General features: G+C 35.6%; 1 protein-coding gene across 2 annotated transcripts in view; it reads right to left on the reverse strand.

The window, feature by feature from the left end:
• LOC145673550 (putative ATP-dependent RNA helicase DDX60) overlaps positions 1-21572 on the reverse strand; it is a 113568-nt gene that overhangs the window by 14503 nt on the left and 77493 nt on the right. For both annotated transcript variants that reach the window (XM_081743368.1, XM_081743369.1), the window contains one exon: positions 11871-12021. In XM_081743368.1, the coding sequence (XP_081599494.1) occupies positions 11871-12021 (151 nt within the window). The remainder of the gene's footprint in view (positions 1-11870; positions 12022-21572) is intronic.

The following is a 21572-nucleotide window of genomic DNA, read 5'->3' on the forward strand; positions in this document are numbered from 1 at the left end:
CTACATAGTTGGTGAAGAAGGTTATAAAGGTAACAGAAATATAAATTATATATGGTATTTAAAATTCTCTAGGAGAGTCGGTTCCGTTATATATATATATAGGGTGTTTCAAAACAACACCGACAACGTTTGGGAGGTGATTCCTAACACCAAAATAAGACAAAAAGTATCCACCAACCTGCTTCCTTTCGGAGTTATGGGCTGCGGAAAACATTAAAAAAATGAACTTTGAAGGTTCAGAGCTCCAAAACTTTGGGACCTATCGTAGTCGGGTAAAGACTTTTGTTAGAAACTAGTATGTACCTTATCCAAATATCCATGTTTCAGAATCCTAAGCCACTCACGTAACTATTTTTTATAAAGGGAGTTTGGCTATGAGCACATAATCTAAAGTACTCACCAACTACCTCTATAAAAATTGTTGTAGAAGAATTGCAGGATTCTGAAACTTGGATACGACACGTACTGTTTCCTAAGTGAAGTCCTGACCCCACTATGGTATGTCCCGTAGTATTGGAGCTATGAACCTTTAAAGTTCATGTTTTCGGCAGCCTGTAACTTCGAAAGGAAGCATTTGTGCACCCAGGTTGGTTTATACTTTTTGTCTTATCTTGGCGTCAGAAATTACCTCCCAAACGTTGTCGGTGTTGTTTTGAAACACCCTGCATATATATATATATATATATATATATATATATAGAGAGAGAGAGAGAGAGAGAGAGAGAGAGAGAGAGAGTGAACCTGAAAGATGTGCACAAACTCCGGGTTGTGATTTATAACATCAAAAGAAGACAAAAAGTTCTCTTGCATGTTGTCGAATTCCACGTCGTGTACAAATGACAACGGTGCCAACTTGGAATCGAAACGATGTATTGTCACAATTGGAGTTTCCATTCCAAGTGGCAGCTCTCTCACTCGTACACGATGCGGAATCCGTCAATATGCAAGAGGACTTTTTTTTTTGTCTTCTTCTGATGTTACGAATCGAATCCCAAAGTATGTGTACATCTTTCTGTTCCGTTGCAATTGTAAAGATTCGATTTTCGATTCCAAGTTGGCGCCCTTGTCATTCTTACACCACGCGGAATCCGACAACATGCAAGAGAATTCTTTGTCTTCTTTTGATGTCACGAATCACCTCCCGGAGTTTTTGCGTACATCTTTCAGTTCATCCCATATATACAGGGTGTCTCAAAAGTCCCCAAAAGTCCCCTGACATAGGGTAACTGTTATTATCAGAGCTACAACAAAATGTAAGAGGGGAAACAGTCTCCAAATTTAAGGTTTTCAATCTAAAGTGAAGCATTTTTTTAAAATCTGATGAGATGTTTCAGCTGTATACTCTTTATGCGCCCAATGTTAAACAAAAGTGCAACGTTGCCATTTACATGAACCCACAACATAAGTAAATGAAATTACTGTTCTTTATGCTAACATGTCGATGGCCAGCCCCATTTCAAACATGCCCCCATTCACTTTATGTTGTGGGTCCATGTAAATGGCAATGTTGCAATTTCATTTAACATTGGGCGCATAAAGAGTGTACAGTCCAAACGGCTTATCCAATTAAAAAAAAAATCTTCACTTTAGATTGAAAACATCTTATTTGCAGACGGTTTCCCATCTTACATTTTGTTGGAATTCTGATAACAACAGAGTTACCCCATGTGAGAGGACTTTTGAGACACACTGTATGTATTAGTGGTGGGCACAAAAACAGGTTTTTCGGTTTTCTCCAAAAAACGGTTTCAGTTTTCTTCAAAACCGGTTCCGGTTTTTCCAAAATTTATTCTATTTCTGACCACAGAATAGTGTTTCGTTGTTCTCCGGAAAACGATTCTGTTTCCACAGAAATAGTTTTAAGTATTTTCCAAAAGTTTTCACTGAAACCAGTTTTTGTGAAAACCGAACCGGTTTTGAAGAAAACCGAAACCGGTTTCGGTGGAAAAACCGAACTAGTTTTTGGAGAAAACCGAAACTGGTTTCGGGGAAAATACCGAACCGGCTTCGGTGAAAAAATCGAACCGGTTTTGGAGAAAACCGAAATGTCGGTTTCTCGGGTTTCAGTTTTTATAAAAACCGGTTCTGCCCATCCCTAATATATATATTGAGTTGTGAATTTAAACATAACTCTGAAATCCTGGAAGATGGCCCACGAAGTGGATAACTTAACTATGCTGCTATAATATACACTATTGAAAAGTGCACAATATGGTATCCCAGAATAGTCGATTAAGGGTGAGTAAGTCTCCAGAAGGGTTGAGCATTTCAAATGAACACGAACTTCCCATTTGGATCAAAGAATTGTACATGAAGGAAGTATTTGTAAGATGGTTGCAGCGACTCCTGATACTTGACCGAAAACGAACTATCTATGAAAGATGGATACATTACACTCCAGAAACAAAATGGCAAATCAAAACAATGCAAATGTCTTGATTACCCATCTCCTATGAAGGCTTTGTGTGCGAAGTTTGGGAAAAATATAATGGCTTCAATTATTTTTATTATTTTAAATTAGTAAAGGTATCCTCCCCGTCAACTATCTTCCATCTGGCGAAAACATCACTTCCGAATGCTTTTGAACCAGTAACACGAAAAACAAGACAAAAGGACAGATTTATCAAACAAGAAACTCATCTTGTCTCACGACAATATCCTCCTCATCGTTGCAATGTGCAAAATCAGAGTTGGGATCTATGGTCTTATCCACCTCATTAACATTTCGTTCCATCAGTCTTACACCTCATCCCGAAGTTGGAAAACACCTTGATGGGCTTAAGACTTTCTTGAGATGAAGATCTTAAAGAATTAGTAAACGAATAGTTTGCAGGCTCCGTGTTGGCATGAAAATCGCTAGATCAATTACATTAGTGTCAAGGAAGATTATGTTCAAAACTATACTCTAATTTCCAAGAGTTAAATTAAGGCTTTTTACGTCATTTCGAGAACTTTTCAAATTTCCTTTGTATTTCACCATAATTTAGTCAACAGAGAGTTATGGATATGTTAACTAAAAACATACACACATAAGAAATGCTTAGCCAGTAACTCTGGTATGAAGCGGGATGTATTCGGAACATAAACAGCAGAGAGAAAAATTGGTGCTTCAATCTTCGTTCTTTTCTCTTCATGGAAATGGGTATTCGTAAGGAATGAAAAATAAAATGTAAATATATAAAGATAACCAAGAAAGTTCTATCGCTTTTTTACCCACCACCTTCGAACATCGATATGTCACCTAAGACGTACCTGAAAGATCAAACAATAATCCCAGTCAGCATCGACGACCTTCTGCCAACGTTCTGGAAGGCTATGGATTCCATCGCAGTAGAATTTGGTGGACCGTGAAGCGAGCAAGGTATCAAGTGCAGTTTGCACCTCTACTAACAATCACCTTAGTTGATTTGAACTGGCGTCCTCTAAGGTGATTGTCTGCGTAGTCACGACATTCTCAACAAAAGCCAGGCATATCTTCCGCCCTGCTGCAGCGGCGTTTGACTCCAGTTTGAACTCGCACAGTATACACGCCCTTATGATGCTCTGTGGAGGTCCCATGTTCACTCTATCCTTACGCAAGTTCACGGTGCAACTGAACTGCCACAACCAGGTACTATGTTGGATATACGCACACCAATAACTGACCTTCACCTTATTTCCATTTTCATTCGGGCCAATTCAACAAAGACCTCCACGAAAAGCGACAAAACTTTCTTGGTTACCTTTATATATAACTTCTATTAAGCTAAATACCTTTAAGTGTAAAATATTTAAAGTAATCAAGAATAAAATTGTGGTAAACGATTTATACAGTCGCATTTCACTAACCATACATTTAGATTAAGATAATAAGAGAAGCTATTGAATTTTACGATGACACTCTGAGCCGCAACTTAACTTAACCTAATACCAACAACTTAATAGTATATACTTTCTGTTCCCCCTTATTTCTAAACGGCAATGAGCGTAACTATTCTCAAACGGGATTGACGTGTGACACTCTGACACTTACAATGGGAAGGGCAATTAAATGCATATTTGTGAGGAAACGCCATGAAAACTCGCAGTGGTTTGTAAAACAATTATATTTAATCTTTCTCACAGAATTTAATATCAATATTTAGTATTAGTACTTCCCCTTGCTACGTCAAGATTCCTTGTTTTTGTTTCACTCTCAAAAACACGAATTAGTTATCTTAGCAACTACGCAGTTGATCTGCGCCACGAGGATATCAGATTATGTGACTATTTGATGTACAAAATAATTTGATCTTGTGGAATGTAAGGGCAACATAACTGACAAAAAGCTATCAAAATACTAAAAAGGAATCTTGTTCCAGTATTCTCAACCGTATTGCCGAAAAAACAAAAAAATTCCCCAGTGTTACATATCGAAAGACGCTCAATGTTATCTGGATTATCACGATATCGGCACAAGCTTTCTACACAGCTGCTTCTCGTGGAGAGATCCTAAGAAGGTTTGAGGCTGAGTGAGTCAATATTGTGATTGGAAAATAGCGAACTCGTTCATTATTTTATGTCCAACTAGAATAAGGCTTTGGAGAAACCAAACTATTAGACAACGAAGTTTTAATGTATATGAAGTGCCTCTGTATAGACAGACAGCCATTAAATAAACGGCAATGACCAAGTACGGGATACCTATGCAGTTATAGGTTGTTTCTGCAGCTAAGTCTCTTTGTAACCCTAACATCAGGACCATACACAATTTCAATTTCTCCTAAACAGCTTACATTCAGTATTCAATATATTATATTTCAGGTAAAAGAAATAACTAAATGTATAAGTTCGACAAGATCCATAGCAGGGCCTTATCAAATCCTATGCGTAGGCATAGAAAAGGGTATGGATACTTTCCATGAGAAACGAACGTACTCCTGCTCCATAACCACTTAATACAAGTAGCTATTGAATTGTTGGAAAAGTGGTGGCGCATTCTGCAACAGATGGCGCTAGTTTACTTTTGGAAGCATTAGAATCATTCTCATCTATATTGTTGCTATGGAATTTAAAGCTTCACTCTTTAATATTTAACAAAAACGATTTGATTCAGTATTGCAGATTTTACAACTTCAAGATGGAAAACCAAACTGTGTATTTTCGCCAAATTTTTTGTTTCACTTCTCTAAATGAAGAATATGCGTCAAACTCATGAAAAGTTGCGTAAAGTTGTGACAATGTTGTTCAAGAACATAAGGGCCAACGATGGTTACCGACTGTTCAAGTACGTAAGTGCCAACAATGGTTACCGAAAGTCAGTACTGGTGATTTTGATCTGGACAATGGTTTTCGGTCAGGGATGTCCACCGAGTTGATGATAACAAAACAAAGGCACTGATCGTATCCAACTTACGTTACACGACACGAAAGATTCCAGAAACTCTCAACATCAATCACTCAAGCGTTCAAGACCACCTCAAGAAGCTGAAACAAGTAAGCAAGCTCGATGTCTGGGTCAGTGATTCTTCCAGACATGTTTTTTCTTGAAGGGCACTTCCCCCTCCCCCTCCGAGCTTTGAGAGTGCCTCCCAGAAGAGACAAAATAATACATCTATAATATAATAGCAAATAGAATACTACCGTGTGAAATTAATATGTGCCGCTCCGAATGTGTGCTTAATCTGAACATTTTTCCTGAAAGAAACACTGGTTTGGGTCCGTCCTGAATTCAAAGAAATTAATTAGATAGTGTATATAAGTATCTGTGATTTGATCACTGAGCATGACGTAAAATATCTTCTTTTAAAGCAACTGATAACTCGTGATGAAAGTGAATTGTTCTAATGTGATTCGCAAATACTCTTGGTCCCGACGTGATGATGATTCGCTTTAAACGCCATTGAAATGAAAGATTCACCAAAGAAAAGTTATGCTTTCAGTGTCGTGGGATTTTACAGATGTCATATTTCTAGAGCTCCTACATAGGAACTAAACAATTAATTTGGATGTATATTGTCGACAATTGGACGGTTTGAACAAATTCATCACCGAAAAATGTTAACAGTTTGTGAAGCGTAGAGTACGGGTGTTCGATAAGGCTGAGGACCTATCGAATTTCGGGAGTGAAAATTTATCGAGTTGTCATCGTTACTCGAAACCGTTCGAGTATTTGAAATTATCGAAATTTCGAGTATTATCGAAGTTTCGGCTATTATCAAAAGTTCGAGTATTATCGAACTTTCGTGTATTAACGAAAGTTCGAATATTATCGAAGTTTCGGGTATTATCAAAACTTTAAAAATTATCGAAGTTTCGGGTATTTAAAATTCTAGTGTTATCAAAATTTCGGTTAATATTAATAATTTGATTATTACAGAAATTTCGGGTAGATTTGAAACTTCGAATATTAACAAAATTTCTGGTGTTGGAACACTCTTTTTTCACTTCATTTCAAAGGAGGCAAATTTTAAAATGTACACCCTGCATATATGTAGTATATATTATGTAGGTACAACCTATCATAACCTCGATTGTATTGTTTCTTTCAAACACTTAAATAATCCCAAACTTTTCAAAATATTCAAACGACTCGATAAACTGCGGCCATACTACGATATTTTAGTATTTGCTGCTTTCAAACAGTTCGAGTGTCTCAAACTCGTCAAATGTTTCTAACACTTCGAATGTCTCGTATACTTCGAGTATCTTGAACAATTCGAGTCTCGAAAGTTTGATAAAATTCTTTATCGATGAAACGATTTTGAAATTTTATCGAATTGTTATCGATCGATTATTGGAACAGCCCTAGCGTGGAGGTGTTCCCTCACAACGCGAAACCACATGTAAGTTTGATCACTTAGCAAAAATCATTGGAGCCCGGATGGGATGTGTTGACATACCCACCATACTTGCCTGACCTTGTACCATCAGATCCTTATTTGTTTCACACGCTTTAAAACTCGTTGCGTGGTATAACATTCAATTGAGATGGGACTGTAAATCAGCACCTTGTTTAACTTTCGCTGATAAAGACTAAGACTGGTTCTTCCACAAACAAGAAATTATGAAGTTCACTGAAAGATGGTAATAAGGTTATCGAAGAAAATGGGTAATATATCATTAATCTTTAATCTTCATATAAATAAGTGGCCATTAAATTTTTTTTAAAAAATACATCACAACTTTTAAAAGTATCAAACAATTAATTTTGACAGTTTAAAAATCTAGTTATTTGATTATTTTTAGACCTCGGTGGCTGAAGAGATTCATTTCGAGTCTCCCTTGTATTAACCCGTCCTTCTCTCCTGTCTATCAACGACAGGAACCGTTCATGCTTGAAATAAAGTAACTTGTATGTGTTCCAAAAATCACAAACTACAGTTACTTTGCTTCTTTATTCGTATGCCCATACATATTGTAACGTTTCATCATTCGCACATTAAAATGAAAATAAATAAATGAAATCAAGGTCTTGCCGAACATGATAAAATAATACAGACTGTCATCCATCGCTACTCAGTGACTTCACAAGCTAAAATATTTCTCAACTCGCAACATACGAACTCACTCTCACCTGAAATAACGTCTCCTATCTCCCCTTACCACTCCCAAATATAACACCATTTACAAAAATCTCGCAAAGTGAAATGATGAATCACGCTCCAAGAATATTTTCTTTATTATTATTGTCTTGACCTCTGCTTCATCACTGTATCTATACAAGACGTGGACCAATAGTTTAGCCTAGCTTCCGAACTTTTTTTTAAACACTGTTTTCTGATTAGTGGGAAAAAGATTAAAGCGCGAGAACAGCAAAAATATTACATATTACAGGTATAACGATCATTTTTCCATAATATGGACAGACATTTGTTTTTTAAAGAAAAACACGGACCCCTGTTATATAATAATATATTCAAAATAAAAGAAATACTAAATATTGAATTGTATATTATATATATATTGCATAGAACAGTTAAAAGCGACGCATCTATGATTATAATTTATTGTCGAAAGAATCTATTTTTGTAACAGAAAACAGTTTAGACATGGCGCAAGCTAACTTTGCACTTTGAAATCATTACTTTCCGAGCGAATGAGATAAAAACGAGAGGAAATAGTTGATACTACGCATGTGCAAGATGCGCTGCCAACCGCGATTATTCAAACTTCTCAGTAGTAAATCCTAGTCGTTTATTTATTTATTTTTAACTAGTTTGTTTATTACTGAATGTCTGTGTATTTGCAAAGCATCACATCCTCTCCACTACTTTTGCAATTAGTTCAATTGATAATAATGGGCCATCGTTTGCTTTTTCTTTCTCAAAGTAAGCTTTGACATTATATACCATTTCTCCACTTTGACTTCTGATCGTAGTACCGCTCCCGAATTTTTTAAGATCTTTTATTTTCCGTAGTTATAGCATTAATTAACCAAATTACAAGAGAATTTGAAATCAATTATTAAAATTAAAGAATAACTGAATGTATCATACATCTGAACGTGGGGGCGTAAAAAAAAATTAAAAAAAAAAAAACCTCATACAAATATCTCCACATAATTCCAGATGTTAACACACAAAAGAATAGATAAACACGATATTTTACAATAGTTTTACAAAACACACACACACACACAAACCATTTTTATACACAACACTAAGTAATACTGAGTTGAAAACATCCTTTCACCCTTCTTATTTTTGACCTTTGGGTTATCAAAAAAAAAAAATCCTCCCACACATGTTGGTCAACAGCACACATCTTATATTTTGGCAATCGTAGCATTCCATTCGCTTAAAACAAGAGACATGGCTCACTCACCCCTCGAAATAAGATATTTCCGATGCTTGCCGAGGTTTGTTCTTTGGGTGGGTTTCGTGTAGTGTACTGGTACATTGAAAATAAGGTGTTTGTTGTTACGAGAGTGTTATTATCGTACTCTGGTCCAGTGTAGTGTGGATACACTAGTGCAACGTCTACTAATAATGCTCTAGATAAACAAAAATGGAAAGGTGCAACGTGCGAATTATCAATAATACCTCACATTTTATATTTCAGTTGGCAACGCTGATAAGTTGACTTTCCTGCCTCTCAAATCACGGGTCAGATGGCAGCCAAATCGCGAAGAGCATTACGTCACTCCAGTGCAAAGTTGCTGTGCACCGTGCCTATCACTGACTTCCTTTGTATGGTAGAAGAATTCTCTTTCTATCTCACATATTGTTAAAGCTCTGTTATAAGTGTCCCTCGAAAACTCCACGTTATCCTTTAGAGGGCTGTTACCTTCACATGGACACTATCTAGCATGGACTAAAACAATACTACTTGAGACTAGCCGTAGAATTGATGACAAGGACACCACATGAATTTCAACATTTTATTTCATTTGTGAAGAAAGCGTGTTAGTGGGCTTACGATGTGGAAGACCAGAGCCTACTTTTCGGAAACGAGATTACTAGCAAACACGTGGAACCTCAGCAACATTCACTTTCTCGTCTTTCTATTTTTTCACAGTGATTTCATAGTATTCGCCCAGTATATATTAGTTTTGTCATATTCTCTTGCTTTATATTGAAATGGGAACAGGAAAGCTGTGTTCGGTTTAAAACGTTATCTTTAAAAATGGAAAAAATAACTTATATGAACATAGTTGACTTCAATGTCTTATTTCATGGACGATTTAATTTCATTTGTCCATTTGTTGATAGCATTACAAATCCAGAAGCAATTATTAAAAGCTCCATATACACAGATATAAAACCAGGTTTCAGCTTAGAGGGTCATTGGGATATCAAAAATTGAACTTTCTAAAAATTCTCATTACTTTTTCTCTACTTTTATTATTATTATTATTATTATTATTATTAGTAGTAGTAGTAGTAGTAGTAGTAGTAGTAGTAGTAGTAGTAGTAGTAGTAGTAGTAGTAGTAGTAGTAGTAGTAGTAGTAGTAGTAGTAGTAGTAGTAGTAGTAGTAGTAGTAGTAGTAGTAGTAGTAGTAGTAGTAGTAGTAGTAGTAGTAGTAGTAGTAGTAGTAGTAGTAGTAGTAGTAGTAGTAGTAGTAGTAGTAGTAGTAGTAGTAGTAGTAGTAGTAGTAGTAGTAGTAGTAGTAGTAGTAGTAGTAGTAGTAGTAGTAGTAGTAGTAGTAGTAGTAGTAGTAGTAGTAGTAGTAGTAGTAGTAGTAGTAGTAGTAGTAGTAGTAGTAGTAGTAGTAGTAGTAGTAGTAGTAGTAGTAGTACATTCTGCCATAACAGAGCTCTTTTTCTTCTTAAGTAATACTGCAAATCTGAAGCACACAGATAAACACTATAGTGTAATGAAACACATTAACGATCCTCGACTTTGAAGTACTTAATTTTCACTACAATCAATTCGTTTGCTAAGCTGCCGTCGTGTTCATTACTTACAACTCGATACCGATTACGGACACTAATGTGAATACGATATCTACGCAGAGTTCACTAAGACCACACGACTCGTTGCGTTTATCACTTATTGTGTAGTTTCACGCTCTGTCTCTAGTATGACAGTTGGGTGAACTGATTGATCGTACTGGAATTTCGAACGTTTCCACGAAAAGTATGACAAGGAATAGTTAGGTGTTTCTGGTTCATCTAAATCTGTGGTGCATGCATTGACCTTACCTCCTTTTAACCTCTGCTTCATGTCTTACCTACCGTAGGTATCTCCTTTGTTTTCGGCAAAGAGCCACAAAGTAAAACAAATTCAGTCGGCACTCTCATTAGCTTCAATGTTGAAAATCATAGTAAAAATCTGAGAGGTTTACAAAAATGATACACTGCAATATAACATTATACTTGCGTTGGACAAAAGCATTTTTCGAACGCTGCCAATTATAAAGAAATTAATTCCAATTCATTATGGAATATACAGCTAGCGGTGTAGTAAATTCTTACAACGAGAGAAATGTTCGCGGATCTCTAGGCAAGAAAAGTTTGTAATGCCTCCGTTCTTTTTTTTTAATTGCTAATAACAATAATAAATTCTCGAAATCAATCCATCTCAACGATGTTATTAGTGCTAAAAAATGAAAGATTTGTTTGTTTTCATTATTGCAATGTTAAAGTAAGCTCACTGCCTGTCGCCTATTTTAGTGGAATAATATTACAAGAATAGATGATAAGTTTGTTTCAAGCCACCATTATGTAATGCTTTACGTAAACAAATCCGAATCCATAATTGTTTGTATTTACATTATTAATTATTGAATCGATGGGTCTTTATAAAAGTCAGTGTCAAATTGTACTTAGGCTCATTGGTCTTTGTTAGGCCTCTGAAAGGGCGAACCCATCGCTCACCGCTTGCGACGACACAGACACAACACATCATAACTATCAATAATAATAATAATAATAATAATAATAATAATAATAATAAATAATTTTCGAATGATCATGGCATCTTGTTTAATATTAGGAGAAAGCATAAGTTTTTTTTGAGAAAGCGTAAGTTTTTTTTTATTATTATTTCTGAAATAATCATTCTTTCTTGTTCGTATGCCGATCGTTAGGAAAAGTAAGATACCAAGCACTAACATGTATTATCTGCTATCGATACTGCCTCTCCCTCTCGATTACTTTCTGCTTTTGTCTCTAGCACGTTTAGTTCCGTAATGCCGTTGCCAACTCTGTAAAAGCACAGTCTTGTAAAATGTAAACAAGCGATACTAGCGGCCTCAGGGAAAAGGAGCCAGCGCTTGGTGGCACTATAAGTTCAACATTTATTTATATGGGTTCAACAGAACTACCTACCTCTCTCTCTTTATATATATATATATATATATATATATATATATATATATATATAGAGAGAGAGAGAGAGAGAGAGAGAGAGAGATCTTGATAGACTATATCTGATCTTTACTCTCACTCAAAGTATGCATACTCACCAGTGGTTGTGTAATTTCTGGTGGAAGGAAACGCCACTTGAGACAAAGGAAGAACGTTATCTTCTCCCATGGTTTCCTCGCAGTATTCAGCAACACAACGGAAGTAATTGTTGAACACAAACCTCACTTGTTCGTTGTATTTCATTATTTCCTACAACAAGAAAAAAAAGTAAGTTGTAATATTTCAGAAAATCTATAACTCAGGTTTACCAATGCTAATGACAAAAAAATATTATATATATATTATATACTGTGTTTAATTTTATTATGTTATAGTAAATAAAACTAATCTACTGTATTTAACAATAAAAATAAAACCTAATAAGAAAGTGCCTACTAACAGCGTTATTGGTTGGGGTCCGCATGGACCCCAGGTTAACATTAACGTAATCTCTGAAAGGTTGGCGTCATAAGGTTAATTTTATGAGTGGTAGTCGGGAATGCTACATTAAAGTAATTACTATATATATTAAGAAAATATTCCCAGGCTTTATCTACTGTAGTTTGCTTGTAGATATCCTCCCATGTTTCACCGCTTAAGAGATAGTTAGTAAATCACATTGTCTTCACTAAAATTCTTTTAGTGACAGTTTTCGATATCTGTTAGTATTGCTAATGGTTACATTTAGAATAGTAAAAATTTGAGCTTCATTGTCGGAAAATCCGGTATTGAAAACTTTCACGGAATATTCTAACATCTTTGTTTAGGAGCATTTGGTCTATTGGGCTCTTTGTTGTCCGTGTTATTCTGGTGGGTTCCTTAACTACTTGCGTTAAGTTGTATGAATCAATAAGACCCGTACACTATTATGGATTTCGCTTGGCAAAAAATTAATATTCAAGTCACCTATTACTACTACTTTATTACCTGGAGTAGTTAATTTTTTCAGTATCCCATCTAAATTGTGTGCTAGTACCTTAATATTGCTATTTGGGGTTCTGTAAATACAAATGATAAAAATAGTTTTTGTTTTGGTAACTCCATTATACAGGACTCGAAAGTCTTTTTCGGTGTTGAGGTAAGTAAAATTTTTACATATATTTGTATCTAATCCATTTTGATGTAGATCGCAACTCCCCTTCTTTGGGTACCCGTTCTACAGTACCGCTCTACTAATGTATAGCTATGGATTTTATAATATTCTATTTCATCTAATTTTAGCCTATGTTCCGTTATACAGATTACATGTATATTATCTAATTCAATGGACAGTAGTACTTCTAGCATGTTAGTTTTTACCTTATTGAGACCTTGAATATTTTGATGAAAAATATTAATGCCACCTATCGATACATGTGAAGTATTTTGTTTCTTCCTTGCTGGTTTTGAATTTGTTAGCGTTTCATGAGTGTTTGAACATTTAGTAGCGTCGGTATCTGCTACCATTAAAAAAAAAAAATCAGTGGATAACAACACTTTTCGCGTTCTCTTCCGTCGTTCTACCTTTTGACCATTTTCTGTAGTTTTACATCGTCTACTCGATTGTTTTCTATGCGTGGGTGCAATAACATCTCTTCATAATTCACTTTGGCCTGACCCTATAACGTCATCATAATTTGCTGTCACCTTGCTACTATCATCTGCTTTCTGATTTAAACCATTTGACCTCTGTACTAACTAATTCTATCCACAAAATCTAACCCTACACCAATAGAGTGTGCATTTTCGTTGAACTGAATATCAAGGCTCTTGTTTGTGATATTTCTACTGTCAAGTACTACAGGAGTTAAACCTTTCTTATTTTCTACTGAGACTTGCCATGCTAGTGGTAGGATCCCTCTTAGGCTGCTGTTTGACTAGATTACAGTTTTTTCTGGCAAGATTGCTTTACCTATCCTGTTGAAATGTAACCCATGTCTGGTATGATACTCCCGTGGACTGTTGCTAATATCTAACACTTTAACATTTTTGAAACGTTTACACTCTTCTATTATTTCTTTGTTAGACTTCTGTACTTTTTTATTCATAATTGATGCTCCAATAAGGTCATGTCTGTGCGGTATAGTGCTTACATTTGTATGCGTTAGGTTGGGTAAGGTTTTTCTTAATACTTCAACTACACTGCGAGAGTCATTTTTTGCAACGTCATTTGCGTCACCTATCACGATGACAGTATCGTTTTTTGTCATAACTCTATCATTCGTTACTGTATTCCACTAAGTCCTGCGCCTGGTTTCACAATCCCTACAATTAACATATTTGCACTACATGTTTCATTCTTTCAGCAATAACTCTTCCATGACTATCTCCGAGTAGTAGAATATTCCCTTGCACATGAATATTTGGGGTCTTCACTTTTGAATCACAGTCTTCAACTTGCTTTACCGTTGAAACAGGTTTTAACTGATTTTGCACTGGAATACGGTTTATGACATTTTTTGACTCGCGCATCATAATATTTTGTCCTGATGTTAACTCAGTGTAGTACTCAGTATCTGAACCCTATTTGTCACCTCAATACCTCTAGCTAATGCTTGCTGCTTTCTTGCACGATTTATGTCGTCTTTTTTTCTTTACAGTTGTCCAATTTCTAGTTTTATCCCGCCCCTGTTGTTTTACTGTTATTTTTCACAGCATCACTATACAATTCTTGTATATATTGTGGATTGGTTTTACTTTTTTTTTCCTTGCGCTTCTCCTTGTACTAGGCTGACGTTTGCGATTTGCAGCAATTTTGTAGTAAGTTCTCTGTTTTAATTTTTTAGTGCATTCAACTCAGATTTCAGTTCCTGTATATGTTCTGTTAGACGTTTTAAACATACTTCTACACTTTCGATATCACAATCACAGTTGACTTTTGTTGGTGCATTACCGTCTTTTTGTTTCCAAAGCATGATTGGGGACCTGAAGAGTTTTCAGATTTGATTTACTTATAAATGTTTCCCTGCTTCTCATTTTATTTTCACACGCATCACAATATTGTAATATGACTAAAGCATTTTGGTGAAGGGTGATTAATATTTTATTGGTTTTGGCTTCAATATTTTGTAAACCTTGTTATATTAAATGCAAATAAAATTCAATCCCCAGTCTGGTGCTGTAGGTCATTCACACATGCAAAGAAATCAAGGAAGTCTCATAATAATTTAAAACTATGTCTAGTTAAAACATTCTTCTAAATAGGAAATATAAAAATATGTTACGTAGCAATGTATCAAGGAAATAATAACACTTCCCACTTCACGTTATGAAGTAAGTCTAAAAATGTAATGGTAAGCGGAAGAAATGACGCTACCAAAACTAGGAAGAAAAGGTAGGTGGACTAAAAGAGTAGGGAACTCAAGAAGAGTTCTGAAGTGACCGTCTGACTAGAAGGATCGACATCTCTAAAATCTTCACTCGTCAAAGTCTGGGTGAGTACAATGCTGGTATCACACTTTATTATTCGACCTTGTCTCAAAATTCGTTTAATTCTTATCCTATCTTCAAAATTCATATGACAGCTATTATAAATTTTAACGTAAGGCCTCAGCACCAGGTTTGGGTAATATTCTGATCTGATATCTCTACTTTTATTTCTACAATCTAATTCATCAATCTTAACTAATTATTTGCTCTACCTAAAATTTAATGGTTAAGTTTATTATGAGAAAACTCTTCAAATTGCCCCCATACTAATATGGTTATTAATACATTGAGTTATGTGTGGATAAAATTGTATATGTCAACGTCCGGATTTCGGTACAATATGTTGGCATACGTTATGGTGGAATAAGCGCCGAATTTTGTGGCTAGCGCCCGTGTTAGAAACACGTTATAGAACAATTTTCCGTTTAAAATATAGATATCGATCCCGAAGCCACACATATATGAGTAAGGAATTAAATCATGCAGAGAAAAATTACATGGGATATCAGATTTGTTATTATCCAGGATGGTGCTGATATATATGTTTGAATATGTGCATACCATTTCCTATAGAGAATTCTGTGGTAACTTACATTAAAGAAATATTACATATACATATAGATACGTTTTGCGTTCATGTTTGAGTTGTTTTTCATATGTCAGGCATTCTTAGGATATCGTATTGCAGTGCATTGAAACAGGAAATGCTTATGTGGACAATAGCGTGTGCGAAGGTTATCTTGAAAAACGAAGTAAGTTCAGTACAGAAATCACGTTCAAGAATTAAATATTATTGTTATAAAACTTATGAGCAGACGTAGGGTGAAATTAAGATCAGACATGGCGACCCCTCTATCTCCCTCCCGTAATGTTTCTCAATCTAATTCGCAGTCAGGAACACCCAACCAAAATTCACGACCTATTGTAAATGTGTATAGCAATGCTTTTCCTTTTCCTAAATATGATCCGAAAGAAATGACTATTCAGCAATTCTTTTCTGCATTTGACGATACTATAAAGCTAAACAAATTATCCCCGGATGAGGCTAAAGATTTAGTAATTACGTGTTTTTCAGGAAAAGATAAAGAAAGATTACGTGTTTTTATAAATAGAAAGCAGTTAAATTCTAAGTTATATGACACATTTAAGGAAGAAGTAAAAAAGTGTTTTAAAACCGAAAGAGAATGTAGATATATTTGCCAAAATTCAAAACAGAGTTCAAAAGAAACACGAGTCGGTACAGAGTTACATATACGATGTGTTAGGACTAATAGATAAAGGAGCACCTACTTTAACGGAAGCTCAGATTATTTCTATTTTGACAAACGGTTTGAGGCCATACTTTTTAGAAAGAGTAGGTGTGCAGCAATTTAATTCGTTGGATGAGTTTATTCAAGCCTTGAATAATCTCGAAACGAATAGGTATAGGGTGAAAAATAGGAAGAAACACGAGCTTCATGCTAGACTAAATTCATCAATGAAAAAGGAGTTGCGTAAATATATGTCGTCGGACTCTGAAACATCATCAGAATCAAGTGAGGCCGAATTATCCGAGTCAGATGAAGATGAAGATAATATAGTTTTGCGTCAAAATAGGAGATCGCGTACTAATATAAGATCTAGTTCGCAGATTGCGAAAGTGACTAAACAGGACGATAATAAATTTGAAACTAGTGGATCGGAACGGAATAACAAAGAACATGACAAAATATCGCAGGCAATGGAGAATGTTCAGAAACAACTAGAACAATTAACGTTGAAAATGGAAAATTTTGAGGATACACAAAAACAATGTGAGGAAACTAATGTCCAGATAACACAGGGAAATAATTCTGCGAAACAAAATTTTAATCAGAACAACAGAGGTTTCCATAGAGGAAATTTTCGTGGAAATTTCAGAGGAAATTCGAGAAATTATAGACAAAATAATTATCAGTCACAAAATAGTGTTGGAACAGGTTCATATAGAGGCAAAGCTTTTAGGGGTAAAAATAATTTTAAAAGTAGAGGTCGAAATAATTACTACCCACAACGGCCATTTGTACCCCAGATGTATCAAACTTGGCAATTACCAGTAGTTAATGACCCAAATTGTATGTCACAGGGAAATCTGTGCATTCCACAAATGGTACCAGTACAACAAAGCTTTCCCCAATATGTAGTTCCTACTTATCAAAATATGCAGGGTTCAAATGCAAATGCATTTCAGACGCAAGGTTTAAACTGAGTTCATCCGTGCATGACGGCGGTGCATGTTCGGAGAATAACAAAGTACAGCCTAATAATCAAAACCGTCAACAGAAAGATAATCTAGTCACATATAACGAATGGCGTAAAAATGCTAGAAAATCGAAAAAGGAATTCATTCAAGTCCATTTAAATATAGAAAACGAAATAGCTAAGTTTCCTATAGACGTAAATTCTAAGACAGTTAATGCTATTGCTGATTCTGCTTCTACTATCAGCATCATAGAAAAATCATTGTTGCCCAGAAATGTAACACTTATTGAAACACAGACTAAAGTGTCGGGTGTATCTCAGAACCCCGTAATTATAAAATATATGGCAATTGTTCGTTTTTGCATTAATGGAAGGACTTTTCACCACAAGTTTCGTGTCTTGGAGCATTTTAAACCGAAAGTGTTAATAGGAAATGATTTCTTAATATTTCACCAAGCTAACTTGTGTCTAGGAAAGAATCTTTTAACGTTAACTAGGTTTGGGTTACCACCCAAGAATGCAGAAATTGATGTAAATAAGGAGCATAATGTGTCGAATTTCGTATTCTTTTTGATTGAGGAAGCTCTTGCACCTAAATTTGTTGTAAAGAAGAAATCTATGCTACCAGCGAGATCTAAGGTTATCGTTCCACTTATATTAAAACAATCTAGGTCACATAAAGAAATTGTTCTTGAACCGAATCAAGAATTACCGGAAAGGTTAGGAATTTTAATTCCGAGAGCTCTTGTGTCAGGTAAGTCTCCAGTTATTGAAATAATAAATCCATTAGCACATAAGGTAGTATTGAATACTAATCTTGTAGTTGGCAAGGCAGAAGACGTATATATTCAACCAACAGATGTTATTACCGCATTAGAAGATGACGATTACATAAATCACGAATTTTTGGAAGAAGGTCAAAGGTTATTTGATGCTTCAAAATTGAAAATAGGAGAAAAAGCTAGTCCGGAATATAAATAAAAAGTAATAGATCTATGTTGGGAATTTGTCGATATTTTTACCTGGAATCCAAATAAATTAGGCCGTGCGAGAGGATATCAATACAGGGTGCAACTAAAGTCAGAGATACCTACCTCTCGTAAACAATATCAAATTCCGAAAGCCTTGCAATCAGAAGTACGTGAATACATGAATACTTTAATTCAGCAACGTGTTGTGGAAAGGTCTAATTCTCCTTTTAATTCGCCAGTGTTATTTTTGAGAAAACCATCGGGAAAGCTGAGAAAAATAGCTGATATGCGACTGTTGAATTCAAAAGTGGTTCATCATTCCTTGGCTTTACCACCTATACATGATATAATTTCTTCCATGGCTGGACATGTTTGGTATGCAAATTTGGACGTATCTTCGGCATACTTTAATATAGAATTAACACCAGATTCTCGTCCATATTTTGCCTTTTCTCTACCGTCACTTGGGACATTTCAGTATTGTGTTACTCCCCAAGGATTTGTAAATAGTGGTGCTGTGTACAATAGATTCATGTCTATGGTATTGGCTAACCTCCATCCAGAAAACATAGCCTGTTATGTAGACGATTTATACATTTTTGCCAACTCACAGGAACAAATTATTGAGATTTTAAGAGATCTCTTTAAACGTCTTAGAAAATCAGGACTTAGAATTTCAGTAGAAAAATCTCAATTTTTATTTCAAGAAATTTTAGCGCTCGGACACAAAGTGTCGCGATATGGCTACCAAATCTCAGATCGGCTGTTAAAAGCAATCGAAACTTATCCTGTCCCAAAATCGACGAAGAACGTTAGATCGTTTCTCGGTTTGTGCAATTTTGTAAGGAAATTTTTACCTAATTACGCGGAAGTAGTACAAAATTTACAAAAGTTATTAAAAAAGGGCGTGAAATTTAGTTGGGACTCTACTCACCAACAGGCATTTGAGACATTAAAGAAGAAACTTTTGGAAGCACCGATACTAGCTCCTTATCGGCCAGACAAACCTTTGTGTTTATGGACAGATGCATCCAAAATCGGAATTTCTGCAATGTGTACGCAGTGTACGGACGAAAAATTACAAGATTGGACTCCCACTGGTTATTATTCGAGGCTTTTGACACCAGCAGAGCAGAAACTTTCAACAATAGAACAGGAATTGCTAGCCGTATTAGCCGCAGTAAAGGCATTTAAATATTATTTAATAGGAAGGCATTTTTATTTGAAAATAGACAACCGAACATTAGTCTACCTCAAGACAGCAGCTAGTCTACCGCCCAAACTACTTCGTTGGAGTTTAATTTTGTCGGAGTATGATTTTACCCCTGTTCATGTCCGCAGTGAGAACTCGACTCGATGAGTCGCATTTCGGTTGTTCCCCCACAACCGGGAGACCTGTTATTAGAAGATTTGGACGAAGAGAGATGTTTAGTAAATTTCCAAGCACCCGAAAACATTGGAAAAATGCAGAAGACGGACCCTTATTTTGGACCCATATACAGATGCTTACAGGAAAATAAGCAAGGAGAAGACTACAGGCTCGAACGGCAAGCTAGAGCATTTCAATTAATTGATGGAAAGTTATACCGTGCACATAGATTTGAAAATATTAAGAAGCATTTATTGTGTGTTCCATTTAAAATGAGAGATGAAATTTTTAACATATTGCACGCTTATCCGTCAGCTGCGGCGCACGCTGGCCAGAATCGTACATATCAATTGGCGCTACAAATGGTGTATTTTCCACACATAGGTAATTACTTTCGTCAGAAAATTAGACAATGCGTTTCTTGTCAAGTAAATAAAAGAGGAAACCAAGTAGCTACTATTAAACCTCAAATATTTCCAAAGGCGGCCCCATTTTCAGTAGTCTCAATTGACCAATGCGGCCCCTTTCCAACATCATCTACATATCGTCACAAGTATATTTTAATTATGTGTGATGCGTGTACAAGATATGTCATAGCTGAAAGCATACCGGATTTAACGGGAGACACTATTGCGACTGCTATTTATAATAAACTCATCTTAAAGTACGGGGCACCATCATCTTTAATACTAGTCCGTCTTCCATCTCATAAATCTAAGATCATGTCAGAGTTAGCGAAATTATTGGGAATAGAATTGAAATTCATTCCAGTTAATTCACACTATTCTCTCAATTTGGCTGAGAAAACAAGTGACACAATTCAAAGAGCTTTACGTCACTACATCAAATCAACTGGAAATAATTGGGACATCATGTTACCGCAAATTGTGTTTGGATTAAATAATTTGAAGAATCAAACTACTAAATATTCGAGTTAATACTTGCTCCATGGGTTTGAAGCAAAGATTGTTTTTGATCTCCAATTTAATACTCCAATTCAAGAGGAAGAAAATATCGAACGGATGGAAACGATGCGTCTCGCGAGAGATGATGCCTATCAGAATATGTATAAAAGTTATCTCAAGCAATTGGAGAAATACGAAAACCTTCATACGCAAACACAATTTCACCCAGGACAAGAGGTGCTCATTCAAAACGTGACAAGACATAAAGGAATACCAGCTGCATTTGATTTCCGTTATGACAAGCAAGGTGTGATACTATCACGTTTGCCCAGCTCAAACAAATATCTTGTTTCTTTTAAAAATGCAAAAGGAGATGATGTCCAAGATGAGATAGAAGTACGTCGATTAAAGCCGCTGCAATCTTCAACAGCAAATGGAAATGCTAACAAAGGACAAGAAGAGACAAACGTCATCCTTGGAAATATGCAACCAGTGAAACACAGCATAATTGTGCAAGAAGGAGTCTAAATTATCAAAATAACTTAAATAACGTAATTAGTGAAATTCATGAAAGAAAAGAGTAAATTAGAATATTTTTATTTCATCCCCTTTTTCCCCTCTGTAAATATGGTTTAAGTTAGGTTATATGTTGGTGTGGTCTATTTGTACTAAATAGTGTTCTTTGTGGGTGAGCGAGTATAAGGCGCTCTCCTAAAACTCAACCAAACCTTAAGCTAAAAGCTGCAAAATCGAGCTGCAGAAATGTAGTTCAAACCTTCATTTTTCGAACATTGAATACGATTTAGTACTCTTGTAACATTGTGTTGTCTCTTTCATCTATCTTTGGGGTAGAATAGGACGTCATTTCGATCGGAATCCCATCCCCCC

The sequence above is a fragment of the Thermobia domestica genome, chromosome 16 (assembly GCF_964235325.1).
Source record: "Thermobia domestica chromosome 16, izTheDome1.hap1.1, whole genome shotgun sequence".
NCBI classification, from domain to species: domain Eukaryota; kingdom Metazoa; phylum Arthropoda; class Insecta; order Zygentoma; family Lepismatidae; genus Thermobia; species Thermobia domestica.